This window comes from Dipodomys spectabilis, unplaced genomic scaffold (genome assembly GCF_019054845.1).
Source record: "Dipodomys spectabilis isolate Male_0828 unplaced genomic scaffold, ASM1905484v1 ptg000234l, whole genome shotgun sequence".
NCBI lineage: Eukaryota > Metazoa > Chordata > Mammalia > Rodentia > Heteromyidae > Dipodomys > Dipodomys spectabilis.
In genome coordinates, this window is record NW_024870911.1 from 20640279 (window position 1) to 20654589 (window position 14311).

Genomic DNA, 14311 nt, shown 5'->3' on the forward strand with positions numbered 1-14311 from the left:
TCACATCTAGTTGCACCTGTTTCAAATCTACTAACCTTTGTACACTACAGATCTGCAATATCCTGTATCAAACTTTACCTTTATAATGCTCTGTGGTTTCAATAGTAGGGTCAGGAGCACAAGCAGCCATGGTTTTCTCCTTCTGAACATTGCCCATAAGAAAATTGGACTTGCCACCTTTCAAAGCTTAGCCCAACCTTTGAAGGAAGCTTCCCAAATGTGATTCATCCTGAGAAGAAGAAAGCCTAACCAATCTACTCTTTTCCAAAGATGAATGTTCTCTCCATCCTCTGGGGGGGGGTCTAGTCCCCGAGCCATAGCCATTAGAGAAGTGGGTTCTTTGCCAAGTCCAGAAACAGCTCCTTAGCCCACAGGCTGGCTTCTTCAGCTTACCCCCTTGGCTCCGAACTAGGATGGCAGTGTATCTCAGTTGCCCTGCCCATCCTACCTGGAATACAGATCTGAATCTAGTTTGAATCTGCCATATCAAGCCAAGTTTTCATCTGAAGACTCTGTGGCGATGCCCAAGTTCATTCTGCAAGTGTATATTAAGTTTAAAGATGATGTGGAGGTGCCTGATTCTGCTCAGCTTCCACCATTCTGGGGGAAAAAACACAAGTGGAACCCAAATATTCTCAGTCATCATAGTGTTTTCATCAATATAAAAAGAAAATCCTATTGTTCTTTCTCTCCATCTTCTTTCTCTCTAACACATCTATCTGTCTGTCTTTATGTATTTTAATAACTTAGATTTAGTTCTGTGCCTTTTATGACAACAGAAGCATTATCCTTCCTGGAACCAATACCTCCAAGAAGGCAGACTCTTTTACACCAGAAAAAAATGCAGAGTCCCTCTTCTACTATTCCTAAGCATATCCCTGTTCAAGTTCTCTTTTCCCTCCAGCAACGAGTAACACACACACACACACACACACACACACACACACACACACACACACACACACCCACACACACACCATGAATTTACCTTTCTGTGAGTTATTCAAATAATCTAAAGGCGTGAGAGAGGAATCTTAAGCGATTACCCTTGGAGGAAAAATGCTGGATAGAATATTGTTCCTCAATCAATCCCAGATAGAGATTCCCCCCTCCCCTCAGCTATTGAACAGAGAACATATTTATTTAACATATTTAACCTCAATATCTACCTTGGTTACAAACCTAGGACAGTGAGGGAACCATCCCCCTCCCCCCAGCATCTCCTTCATCCATTTACTTGAACATTTCAAGCTTCTAGCATCAAAAGCTTCAAGGGTGTTGCGAGGGGGGGTAGGACTTCTAAAAGGCCTAAAAAGGTATCTCTTCTTGCCCTCCTGGACCGACCCAGCCCGAACACGAAGGCTCATTCCGCGGGGAGCTTCATGCAAATTCCAGTAAGATCATAATCTCGATCGCTTTTCACTTTTCACCATGGAGATTTGGCATATTGTTTGTCTTCTCTCAAAGAGCTCAGGAATATTACCTTCCTAATTTCCACCAGTTTCATGTTCTGCCTGGGAAACTGAAGGCCTCCTCTTCCTCTTCCAGAGGAACTCAGGCAGACAGGATGGCAGGAGAAGGTCGGGGACCCCCCGATGGAGGATTCACCCTCTCCTTGGCTCTCAGCCCATTGGTTTGGACCCGCGCTTTGGGGAACTAGGAGGGATGCGAGCGGGCGATGGTGTTTAAGATTTTCTTCTCCGTCTTGTCCTGCAGGGATCTGGCGTCCAATGCCTCCAGGGAGCCTTCCTTCGGCTTCTGGCAGCTCCTGGGCCCACGCTTGTCTGGGATGAAGCCCCAGACGGTTTGCACACTTGTCCCTATACTCTTAGCCTAGGACAGGGCAACTTTTATTTTCTCAACTTCAATCAAACGAAATTTGCTTCAATCTCGAACCTCAGTTCCCAGACTGAGTGGCGCCTGTCCGTCCACGTCTTTTTTTTTCTTCTTCTTTCTTCTTCAGGGAATGCATTTAAAAGGAAAAATATTCAACCTTGATATGGGTGGAGGGAACATCTATTTTCAAATATTTCTGGTGGAACTTAGGGGGGCTGGCGCCGCAGGGCATGTGCCGAGCGACTCCATGCCCTTCCCACGAGCTGCAACATCTCCACTTGAAGTCACTTTCCCGCAACCGCGATCCCCCACACTCACTGTCCCCGAAAGCAGGTTCCCCCAGCCCCCAAGGGATGTGTCCCCTCCTTCCCGGGAGTCCTGGGGAGCTGCAGCCCGTGCAGCGGGTGGTGCCCTATGAGATGCAGCCGACGATGACGAACCGGAGCGGCCGCAGCGCGGGTCCCCCACACCTCCGTTGCCTGCGGACCCTGTTTGCTATTAGACTGGCAAGAAATAATACGGGGTAAACTGAGGATTTTCCCCCGACCTCAATTTGTAGCTTTGTAGCCCTCAGAGCTGCCCAAGGCATAGGGCTCTGATTGGACACCTTCTCCATTAAGACACTAGAGGAAGAGTAAGTTCAACCGTTAGTGTCTACACGAACAAACGGATTATTTCTCCTTCAAATCCCTTTCATTCACTTAGGAAGTCTTGGCTCTCTCTCTCTCTCTCTCTCTCTCTCTCTCTCTCTCTCTCTCTCTCTCTCTCTCTCTGTGTGTGTGTGTGTGTAAATATAACGGACCTATCCCCATCCCCAACACTCTCCAGTTTTTGTTTTTCCAGCATACATTCCAGCTGTTCTCAACCAATGGGGTAGGGAGGTACTTAAAATAAAACCCCAGTGAAACTGGGAAACAAGGAAAAAATGCTCATTGCCCACAGACACAAATACAGTAGTGAGTGTCGCAGCAGAACTGCACATATGGGGAGAATGGAGAATCTCCTTCATTTTTAGTGCAAGCTATACAGGCAGGGAATATAGGTTACAGGGGCATAGGTTGTTACTGGGAGCTTTGCCTTCTGTGATCAGACCACGAAGCTGTTTGCTTCCTACCAGAAAAGGGAATGGATGGAGGTGGCGGGTACGTTTTTACTCTCAATAATCAAACTCTTCTTGTGATGACCTCATCCCTGCCAGATGTGTCCCACTAATCCTATCTGAATGAAGCACTTTAAAATATAATAATAAATTCAGTTTTTGAATTAATCTCTGGTAAAAAAAAAACCTATGTTTATTTTATTTAGGGTTGAGTGCCAGGCAATTTTTACTTTCGTGGATTTTATAGGCTTCTGTGTCCAGTAGCAATTTTTTACTAGATTTTTTTTTCTACCAGTAGCATAAAGGATTTTTCCCCCTCTCACTTCCAGCTTCACTAGGTTTAAGATATATCTTCATTACAAAAGAGGCTACAAATTCCACAGAATAAAGGGACAGACTCCTGCAAGTAGAAAGTCATCACAGGAGTCAGCCATGTCTACCCTGGTGGCATGGCTAATTATGACTCCCCCCTTCTTCCCACCCCCCTCCTTACCATATACCAACATACACCATCTAAGAAAGTCTCTTTGAGGAATAATGACTTCCCTTTTGAAGAAAGAAGAAAGCAAGTATGATCTCTACAGTCATTGGACTTCTTCACAAGGATATTTTCTTCATAAGAATTTTATAGCAGCTGCTCCCTGCACCCCCAAACCTGGTAGCTCTTCTCCTGGGCCCACAGCTAGACTACATCCCCCAGCTTTCTTTGCACTTCGTTGTGACCAGGTGTCTGAGTTCTGGTCAATGGAATATTGACTAGATTTGATTTCCATTTCCTGGTCAAAGCTGTTAAGGAGTGTCTCTCCCCCCACCCCCTCTCAATCTTCTCTCCTCTTCCTCTAGCAGAATGCAGACCCTAAGACTCTAGGAAGTGGTGTAGGTACAAGATAGACAGAGCCTGGATCCCTGAGTAGCATGTAGAGCAGAGTGCCCTCTGACAAGCACTCTCCCGGGTCTTTTCCTGAGGGAAGAATAGTGTTTGAGACATTGCATTGTGAAATTTATTAATGATCACATCTCAGTTCATCATTCACTAATATGCCCTCTTTAAAAGACAAAATAAGGCTTAATATTTATCTTTTATTACTCTTTATAAATGTCAATGAATGTTAAATTACTCTGCTTGGCCCTTGGATTCAATTCCAGCAGGCTCTAAGATTCATTTGCCAGCACTTAGGTAACTATCCCATAACTACATTCAGTTACATACACAATGGCAAAACTGTAGTTAGAAAGGTCTGTCTATCTTTAAGATTCTGAAATTGGCCAGGTGCCCCAGGCATATGCCTGTAATCCTAGCTACTCAGGAGGCTGAGATTTGAGGATCACAGTTCAAAGCCAGCCTGGACAGAAAAGTCTCCATGAGACTCTTGTCTTCAATAACTACTCAAAAACAAAGTGGAGTGAAGCTGTGGCTGAATACTCAAAGCTGTAGCCTTGAGTAAAAGAGCTCAGGAACCATGCCCAGACCCTGAGTTCAAGCATTACCACTGACTAAAAAAAAAAAAAGATTCTGAAATTGGTTTAATGTGAACTTTTCTTCCCTCTCTAGCTTGATTCCTCTAGCCTAAATTTTGGTAAGAGGGAAAGAGGATTGCTTAGCTTCTCTGTATCATAACTTTGTCTCTATATTTTCCTCATATGTATCTCTATCAGAACTCTTCTCAGATGATTTTGCAGACCCTCTAGGTGTTCAAGTGGATGAAGAAAATAAGGTATGGCCTCAAATATTTTTAACTGTATTTTTTGTCTTTTCTTTTTTGGTACTGGAGAATGAACCTAGGATGTTGCACTTGCTAGGCAAGTGCTTTGCCACTGAGCTACATCCAAACCTTCAAATTTTTTTTTAATGGTTTTGAATTAGGGCTACTGTAATTGAAAGTACATGGCACCAAACAAAGTAGAGGCAAGTGATTGTTACACTTGAATAAAAACAGGGTTATAGATCTGCGCAGTGTAGGGTTTTAAGTAGATAAAATAAATTACTCAGTTAGGTGTGCTTCCATTTTAAGTAAAAGACCTCTGTCAATCTCACTAGTTTGGATGGGAATCACATAATGCCAACGTGGCTGGTATGAAAACATTTTTCCAAAGATGATGAGGTAACATTGAATTGGTTCTCTTAAGTTTTTCCCATCTTCTTCCTTAGATATATAGACTAGATTTACTCTCAAGAACTGAGTTTCTATTTTTGGTCCCTGTAAACAGTAGAAACTGGGCAGCCCCATTCCTGCAATTTTATATTGCATTCTGCTTATTCTCTTATGGAAATCAAGGCAGTTGTCTTACAGTCAGGTTGCTTGCCAGACTCTGTCATCTGGCACTGTGGAGACACTGACATCTCTTTTTAAAACCAATGCCAAACCAGTCAGGCCAGACTTAGGGTCACCAGGTGGGAAGAAGACCTGTCAGCCACAGCGTGCCAAGTCAAGAAAAGTATTAATAAAGCTGCTAATTTTTTTGATCTGTTGTGGGGCCTGAGCTCTGGGCCTGGGTGCTGTCCCTGAGCTCTTCAGTTCAAGGCTAATGTTCTACCACTTGAGCCACAGTGCCTCTTCTGAAGCTGTTAATTTTGCCTATGCAAAGTGTTAGAGTTGCCTCTGGGCTGACAAAGGAAATCTTGTGTCCTTCGTTGGATTTCCAAATATCCAGATGTGTGGATGCATTGATCTTCCCATTTTTATCTCATTGCTTGTCATTATATAGACCCTCATGGTACATTTTGGCTATTGAGTAGCACCAAATTGGAGGAAGTAGAAGGTGGGTGAACAAAGGGCATTTAAATCTGTGGGTAAGACTTATTTAGACTTGGAAACTTGCTTCCTATGATAAACCAGGAGGGATTTCTTTTTCCTTCTTTTGATTATTTTTAGTCCTATTATCTTTAAGTAGTTGCACAAAGGGATTTCAACTCAGCAGGTCGGTTTGTGTGCACAATGCATCTTGATCAAGGTCATCCCTTCCATCATTCTCCTTTATCTCTCCCAACCCTATCAAACTCCTCACGTTACCTGGTTTCATTTTCACAGAAGTACAGTGAATAGTATGACTGTGTTCATCTGCTCTTCCCAGGAGGGATTTCTGTAGTTGATGGCTCAATCCATTAAGAGATTGCTCTGATCTTCAGAAAGAAAAGTAGATTGTGCTGAAGATTGAGTTAGCTTACCATGGTTGAACACTTAGCATATTTTCTCTGTATCATTTCCATCTTCTACTTCACTTTTTAAAAAGTATGTAATTGGTATGGTATATTCATCGTCATCACTTTCTGGGAACAATAGAAGTGGAAAGATCCTGATATTCACAAAAGAGGGGCCATAGGCCTAAATAATGAAACATATAATTTGATGTGTGTTGCTACAAAATGGAATGGGAAATGAAGAGTATGACATTGAGTCCTTGAGCAGAAATGGATCAGTACTGGATGATACAAGGACATGTCCAAGATAACCTTTTGAGGACTTTTTTTTTTTGCCTTTGGCTTCAATAATTCCCTGACAACAGCTGTACCTGTAAAATGTGTCAGGTCCAGTAGCAGGGTCAGGGGCTGCTGTCACTTGGCAGACTTCAACAACATGACCCTGGCAAAGACTTTGGAATAAAAACATCAGGAAAATAAACACTCAATGCTCCATAGCCAGAGGAGCATCTGGGAGCTGTCAGGTTGAAATACTAGTGTATTTGAGAAGGGAAAGAAAAGAAGCAAGGTCTTTGACACGGCTCTGCCTCCTGGAAAATACCTCTCCAGTAGCAGAGTTGATGCCAAACACATCAAATTAATTAAGAAAAGAGATAGAAAAAATATTAAGGCTCAGCTTCTATTCCAGCCAGCTTGTCAATCAACTCCCTTTCAGGAACAGGGTGTGGCCTGGGCCTGGGAAGGAGAAGACCAGGAATAACAAATAAGGACAAATCTCACCTGTGGGGAGCCCTCCCTATCTGTGTGGAGAGATGGAGCACAGACTTGGGAACTAGGCAGAAAAGCATGATCAGACTGAAGGAGAAGGAAGTAAAGGACATAAATGCAGGGGATGGGCAGAGTGGAGGCTGCAGTACATACACACAAAGTATGCAAAACATACACCAATAATAGACCAAGGCATTGTGTTAGTAGATAGCCTGATTATGTTTCAATAATATACAACCTATGGAGGAAAACATTCTCTCTTCTATATCACACACACACACACACACACACACACACAGAAAAAGATATTAAATATTCCTCACATAGATACTAGAAATGCACATCAGTAGAGACTCTTTTATACTTCTTCTTTCTATTTTTTGTCTTTCTATCTTGCACAGCTGGGGATCATACCAAGATCTCATTCATATCAGTCAAATACTATACCTCTGAATTACATCTCTGCCCTTAGCTCAGTTTTTATGGAGAAACTCCATGTCTAAAAGGAAGATACTCATAGGGGAGGAACACAAAGGTGCCATGCCTATGTGCCTCTGATCATACAAAATAATATTTATCGAAATGAGCTGTCAAACTGGAAATCAGAGGTTTTTAATTTGTTACTGTTTTTGTTTTCTTTTTATTTTGTTGGTTCATTTATCTATCTTTGGTAGGGCAAGGGGTTACAGAAATGGAGGGACAAAAGGTGAACAAATACAGCAGCAATATACCAGACACTGTGTTGAAAATGAACTATACAACTGGTGGGTGGGGATGGGAAGGAAAAACTGGGATAGAGCAAGGGAAGGGGTCACATTGTCCAAATGTACTCTTTACCTGACTTATATATCTGTAACTCCTTTATACATCACCTTATAATAACAATGCAAAATAAAACAACTCCCTACATATGTTTTTGCTATTGTAAAGACTTCAGAGTTAATGATTGGAGCTTTCATCTTTCAAAAGCTGAATTGGTGTCATACAGACATGAACTCTGAGAATTAATGTTCCATACAAGTGTTGAAAATGTGTTGTGAATATTATCTAGCTTTAAAACAGTGGGATGGCTTAGTTAAGTCAGTACTAAGTAAACTAAAAATTATGTATTTTGATCACTTGACATTGGGCAGTCAAAATAATTCTTTGAGCATTTTCAGCAGATCCTATTTGTATGGTGGGTGTGTCTAACTCATCACAGAGATGCTTTGACCCTTTTCTCCTTGAATCTCTCTATCTTCATCCTCAGTGCCCAGAAATAAGATTTGCTCAAGGGTTCCCCAATAGCTACATTCTGAAAGCCTACAATTATATTGCAGTATAACTCAGTGGCATGCATGCATGCATGCATGCATGTATGCGTGTGTGCGTGCATGTATGCGTGCATGCGTGCGTGTGTGTGTGTGTGTGTGTGTGTGTGTGTGTGTGTGGTATGTGCAAAAGAACAGAGACACCATTATATATCACTATATTCTCTTTTAGAGACTCTTGGTAGAGCATTATCACTTGCCAATATTCTGCTGGGGAGAAAAGAAGTCTGCAGATGGTAAACTTTATCCTGAATGTGAGCAGGGAGCTGATCTCATAACACCCAGCCTCAGATAGCTTGTGTCACAAAGCCAAGCCTAGCTGTGATTACTTTGCATTTATATAGGGCTTTATTTGGCTCCTGTATGTCAATATCATTAGTGGGAGATAACTCACCAGGAGTTACAGAAAAAAAAAAAAAAGATCAAAAAGGAAAAAGAAGACTAAGCTTGACGGATCTGAGTAATTTCATAGAGGCTTATGGTTAATCATCAGGAGGAGGCAAATATGCTAAAATATGCTATTTAAAAGGGAAAAGCAGCAGTAACTTTCAATAGTAAGGGTCAAATGACAAATGATGGGAGTCTGAATGTTGGTTCCACTACTTATTGTTTGTGTGGATTTGAGAAAAATTATTTAACCTCTATGATCCTTAATTTTCTCATTTGTTAAATGGAGATTTTATAGCATATAGTAATGAAATGGAATTTTATTTCTAGCACTATAGCCAACAAGAATGCTTTACTATGAAGTATTTAGAATTCCTGGAAAAGATATAAAATCTTCCTTTAGATGCATACCTGAGCTTGCTACTACAAAGAAAGCAAGGTCTCTCAAAGCACTAAGAATCAGAAGAGAACTGAAAACCTGAATAGTAAATTTGGGAGCAGATCCTAGAGCCTCTCCAGAGTCTATTTGGAGATAGTTGCTGATCTCAGTAGCCAAAAAAGATTAGGATTTAATGGTCATGTAGGAAAAAGAATCAAATGTCAGCCCAAATAGAGAATAAGAAAAATATGTGCCCACTTGTAAAGTGAGGAGATAAAACAAACAAACAAACTTATTTTGGTTTGAGTTCTGGACTGTTCAGCTTATAAATCAAATTAAAAAGTATGAAAACAAATCCAAGCCAAGCACTGGTGGCTTATTCCTGTAATTCTACTCAGAAGGCTGAAATCTGGTTTGAAGCCAGCCTGTGCAAGAAAGTCTCTGAAACTCTTGCCTCCAATTAACTATTAAAAATAATGTGAGTGGAGCTATAGCCCAAGTGGAAGAGTGCTAATCCTGAGCAAAAGAAGCTCAGGGTCAGTGCCCAAGTCTTGAGTTCAAGTCTCAGGACTGGACCAGTGTCCACACATGCACATGCACACACATACACAAACAATCAAAAAACAATGTCAGACATATCACATGACAGTTTAGGATTTTTAAGAACTTAAGGCACTGCATTATCAAATCCATGTAATGAAATAAATATTTATGTGATTAAAGGAAGAGAAAAAAACAAATGAAAAAGAATGAATATTATGGACACACATATTTGTTTTGTTTTCCATATCTCATGGAAAGGAATGGGGTTGGACGTTTAAAGCCAAAAGCTCCTATTCAGCAGTGTCACTCAACGGGAAAACCAAGTGGATCGAAGTATATCAGTTGGCCATTAGTGAAATTACTGCTTGCAAAATGAGGTATGTGAAATACTATTGTATACTTCAGTATTTGTTCAAATAAAAGCTTCTAATGCAAACAACTATTGCTGAAATTCTATGGATGGGGTTGCTCATGGTCTGTAGGAGTATGGCTTAGTACAACTACTTTGAGAAGGATTTGGGCATTATCTGATGAGATTGAAGGTACACATATCTTAGGAGCCAGCAATGTTTTTGCTGAGTGCATAACCCATAAAAAGACACAGCTATATGACCTGTATTCTGATCCATAATGTTCATTGCACCATTGTTCATAGAAGCTCCAGACTGGAAACAAAAAATGTTCAAAGCAGCAGTTTGTGATCTTTCCTGGCAGAAGGCTGTGGGGTCTGGTGGCGTCTAAGCCCTCCATCTTGTCAAGATGCTCCAAAGCTTTATTAAAACTGTCTGGATCCCCCTGAAATCCTACTACACCCAAGTTTACCAGGAGATCTGGGTAGGGATGGGGTTGATGGGCTTCATGGTGTATATGGTCAGGAGTGCTGACAAAAGTAAGGCTTTGAAAGGTTCTACACCTTCTCATGGCCATCATTAACCAGCTCCTTTGAATGCACAAAGGGAAACGCCAGCCTGCCTGCACATTTAAGCAAACTTTGTTAGATGGGAGCATGGAACATCGCTGTACATATACTTGTAGGAGCACCACTTCTTTTTTTTGGGGGGGGGGGTCCAGTCATGGGGCCTGAACTCTGGGCTGGGCGCTGTCCCTCAGCTCTTCAGCTCAAGGCTAGCGCTCTACCACTTGAGCCACAGCGCCACTTCTGGCTTTTTTTTTCTTTTTGCTTATGTGGTGCTGAGGAACCCAGGGCCTCAGGCATGCAAGGCAAGCGCTCTACCACTGAGCCACCTTCCCAGCCCCAAGCACCACTTCTTATGTAGCACAAATAACATGTATCTGTAAGATGCACCACACTGTGCAGGTTCTAGTGTGTCCTCCCTGGGGGTCCTGCTAATGCAGCAGGCACATTGACAGCCTCACCTGGTCATCATCTTAGGAAACGAGGGATGGCGAGCAGATGGCCTCCAGGGTCTCAGATGTGGCCCTGGTCACAACCTAGGTACTCAATCAATTGTAATGTTCAATAAACATGCCATAAATGACTACTCTGCAGCCAAAAAAAATGTTCAGGGCAGTAGAATAGCTGAACATTTGGTATATTGGACAGTGGAATATTATATATATATATATGTATATATATATATATATATATGCCCCCAAACAAATGACTTGCATCTGATCATAATAATAGAGAGAAAAATGTTCATCAGAATATCAAGACATGAAAATTTACAAATAGAGTATTATTATTATTATTATTATTGTGCCAGTCCTGGAGGTTGAACTCAGGGACTGAGCACTCACTGTCCCTGAGCTTTTTTGCTCAAGGCTAGCACTCTACCACTTGAACCACAGCTCCACTTCTGGCTTTTTTGGTGATTAATTGGAGATAAAAGTCTCATGGTCTGTCTGCCCAGGGCTGGCTTCAAACCAAAATCCTTAGAACCTAGCCTCCTGAATAGGTAGTAATATCCATGTGAGTTACTGGCACTTGGCTAAAATGTATTATTTTATGAAGTTCAAAACAGAATGAAATAAATGGTATTTTATTAGGAATGCACACCAAGGTAGTAACTATTTTTAAGACAAAGATATGATTACCATAGAATTGAAGAGTATGGCTGGGTAAGGTGGCTCATATTGTAATCCTAGCTACTCTAGGAGGCTGTAATCTGAGGATTGAGGCTCAAAGCCAGCCAGAGCAGGAAAGTCCCTGAGAATCTTATCTCCCATTAATTAGCAAAAAGCCACAAGTAGAAGCCAAGTGGTGAGTGTCACCCTTGAGTGAAAAAACTAAGGGACAGTAGAAAGGCCTTGAGTTCAAGTCCCAGTACCAGCACACACACGCACACACAAAAAGGAAAGAGTGAAGAGTAAGAGGCACTACCAGAACCTGGGGTCTGGCAACATTTTATTTATCAGTCTGCAACTGTAGCTACAATAATTAATTCAATAATGTATGTATATTTTACCCACACATGTGTTGTGTACTTTTACTTCAGATTTGTAAAAGTTTAAAAGTAAATTAGATGGGTCAGAAAAAATAAAACCTATACACAGGCAGAGAATTACAGAGTTTACAGAAAAAATATGAGAAATAGTTCTGTTAGTTAGCACAAAGATATGGAGAATATATAATATCAGAGAATGAGAAGTTCCAACATCAAATTCTACAAGTTTTTGGGAAGGAGAATAAGGAAAAAATTTTATGGTTGGGAGCATGGCTTTCAGTGGTAAAATATTTGCCAAGGATGCAGGAGTTCAATCCCCAATTAAGGGCTCAATCCTGGGTAACTGAAAGTAACAATTTACCAGAATTAATAGAAGATATTAATTTCAGATTTAGATAGCTCATGTTTTTAGCTAAATCAATTAAATTGAACCCACACCCAAATGTTCAAGGGGAAAAGCGAGAGCAAACACAGAAGAAAAAAATTCCCTTCAAATTAATAATAACTACTCAGGAGGCTGAGATTTGGGGATTGCAGTTCAAAGCCAGCCCTTCAGGAAAGTAGTCCGTGAAACTCTTATCTCCAATAAACCACCAGGAAACTGGAAGTAATGCGGTAGCTCAAGTGATAGAGCACTAGTCTTGAGCTGAAGAGCTGAGGGACCACGCTCAGGCCCAGAGTTCAAGCCCCAGGACCTACAAAAAAAATTAATAATAACTATTCACAGTACTTTTCAGAACCAACAATAGGGAGCAGACAACACTAAATGATGCATTTCGAGTTCTGAGGTTTTAAAAATCACCAAGAATCCTATGCTTAGCTATACTATAATTCAAGAGTAGGAGTAAACAATTAGCCAAGTGAAGTGACAGCCTACAAAAATGGGAGAAAAATCTTTGCCAGCCATTCATCATCTGACAGGGGAATTCATATTCAGAATATAAAAGAACTCAAAATAATTAAACACCAAAAGAACAATTAGTCCAAATAATAAATGAAAAATCAAATTAAATAGACAGTTCTCAAGAGAATACAGACAAACAATATCCTTAGCCATTTGGAAAATGCACACCAAAATGAAATTAAAGCCAAGTATTAGTAGTTCCTACCTATAATCCTAGCTATTTAGGAGGCTGAGACCTAGAGAATCACTGTTTCATCCTGGGCCAACCAGCAAAGTGTCCAGATGGAGGTATTACACAAGTGGTAGGGCACCAGCAGTTATCAAGAAAACTGAGTGGGAGCATGAGGTCATGAGTTCAAGCCCTAGTACTGACATTCCTGCGCGGGCACGCATGCGCACACACACACATACGCACAGGTCATTGAGACTTCATGAAGGTAAACAGTATCTTCTGCTGAGAATTGAGACTGAGCACCAGCCCACACCCCCAAAATGAAATAAAATTATTTTCCTATAAAAAAGAAAATAAAACATTTAAAATATTAACCTTTCACCGACCACAAACAAATCTCATTAAATGAAAAGAGTTAACGTTCTGAGGCCACACAGGAATGACTATAAAGAATTCATTATTAGCCGGGCGCTGGTGGCTCACGCCTGTAATCCTAGCTACTCAGGAGGCTGAGATCTGAGGATCGCGGTTCAAAGCCAGCCCTGGCAAGAAAGACCGTGAGACTCCTATCTCCAATAAACCACCAGAAAACCGGAAGTGGCGCTGTAGCTCAAGTGGTAGAGCGCTCGCCTTGAGCTGAAGAGCTGAGGGACAGCGCCCAGGCCCAGAGTTCAAGCCCCACGACCGACAAAAAAAAAAAAAAAAAGAATTCATTATTAATAGCAAAAAGAAAATCCCCATGAGGAGTACCAAGGAAGGATCTCAAAGCATAAAAATGGAAATTAGATAACAGTTAGATTACAAGTGCATAACCAGAACATGTAAGGAACACCAAGAATGAACCCCAGCTTATGGATTTGGGGTGATAATGTCAATGCAAATTCACCAAGTAAAGGAACTGTACTGTGTGTGTGTGTGTGTGTGTGTGTGTGTGTGTGCTCGGCCTCCTGTAGTAACTTTTTTTTTTTTTTACTATTAATGCATTTTTCCCTTTCTGTGCAAACATTTTTTATTATCTTTAAGTAGTTGTACAAAGATGGTCCCATTCTACAAAACTGTATTTGAGAACAAAGTGTCTGACAACATTGTCACCCATCTCTTCTAACCCATCCTTTCTCTCACTTTTTTCTTTAATTGAGATTAAGTGATTACATAAATTTCACATATTTCACAGTATTGTGGAATAGTGATAGTTAAGGTCACAAACACATTTTAACCTTCACAAGGCAAATTGTCATTATCATGGTCTATACAGTTTGTGAATTCTATGACCTTTGACATTATAAGTTATTTTTTCCACATCAGGTCATGTTTCTATTTCTTTCCTTTTGCCTAGTGTAGGCTGTTCCCACTTATTCTGTTCTTC

The 14311-nt window shown here is 41.0% G+C and overlaps 1 protein-coding gene across 1 annotated transcript; it reads left to right on the forward strand.

Annotated features, from left to right (window-relative positions):
* The first annotated feature begins 10207 nt into the window (after window positions 1-10207).
* On the forward strand, window positions 10208-10473 carry LOC122124402 (ATP synthase subunit ATP5MJ, mitochondrial-like). Its single transcript, XM_042699153.1, has one exon. It carries the CDS (start codon window positions 10221-10223, stop codon window positions 10392-10394), a length of 174 nt encoding a protein of 57 aa, XP_042555087.1. The 5' UTR covers window positions 10208-10220; the 3' UTR covers window positions 10395-10473.
* Window positions 10474-14311: the final 3838 nt, after the last annotated feature.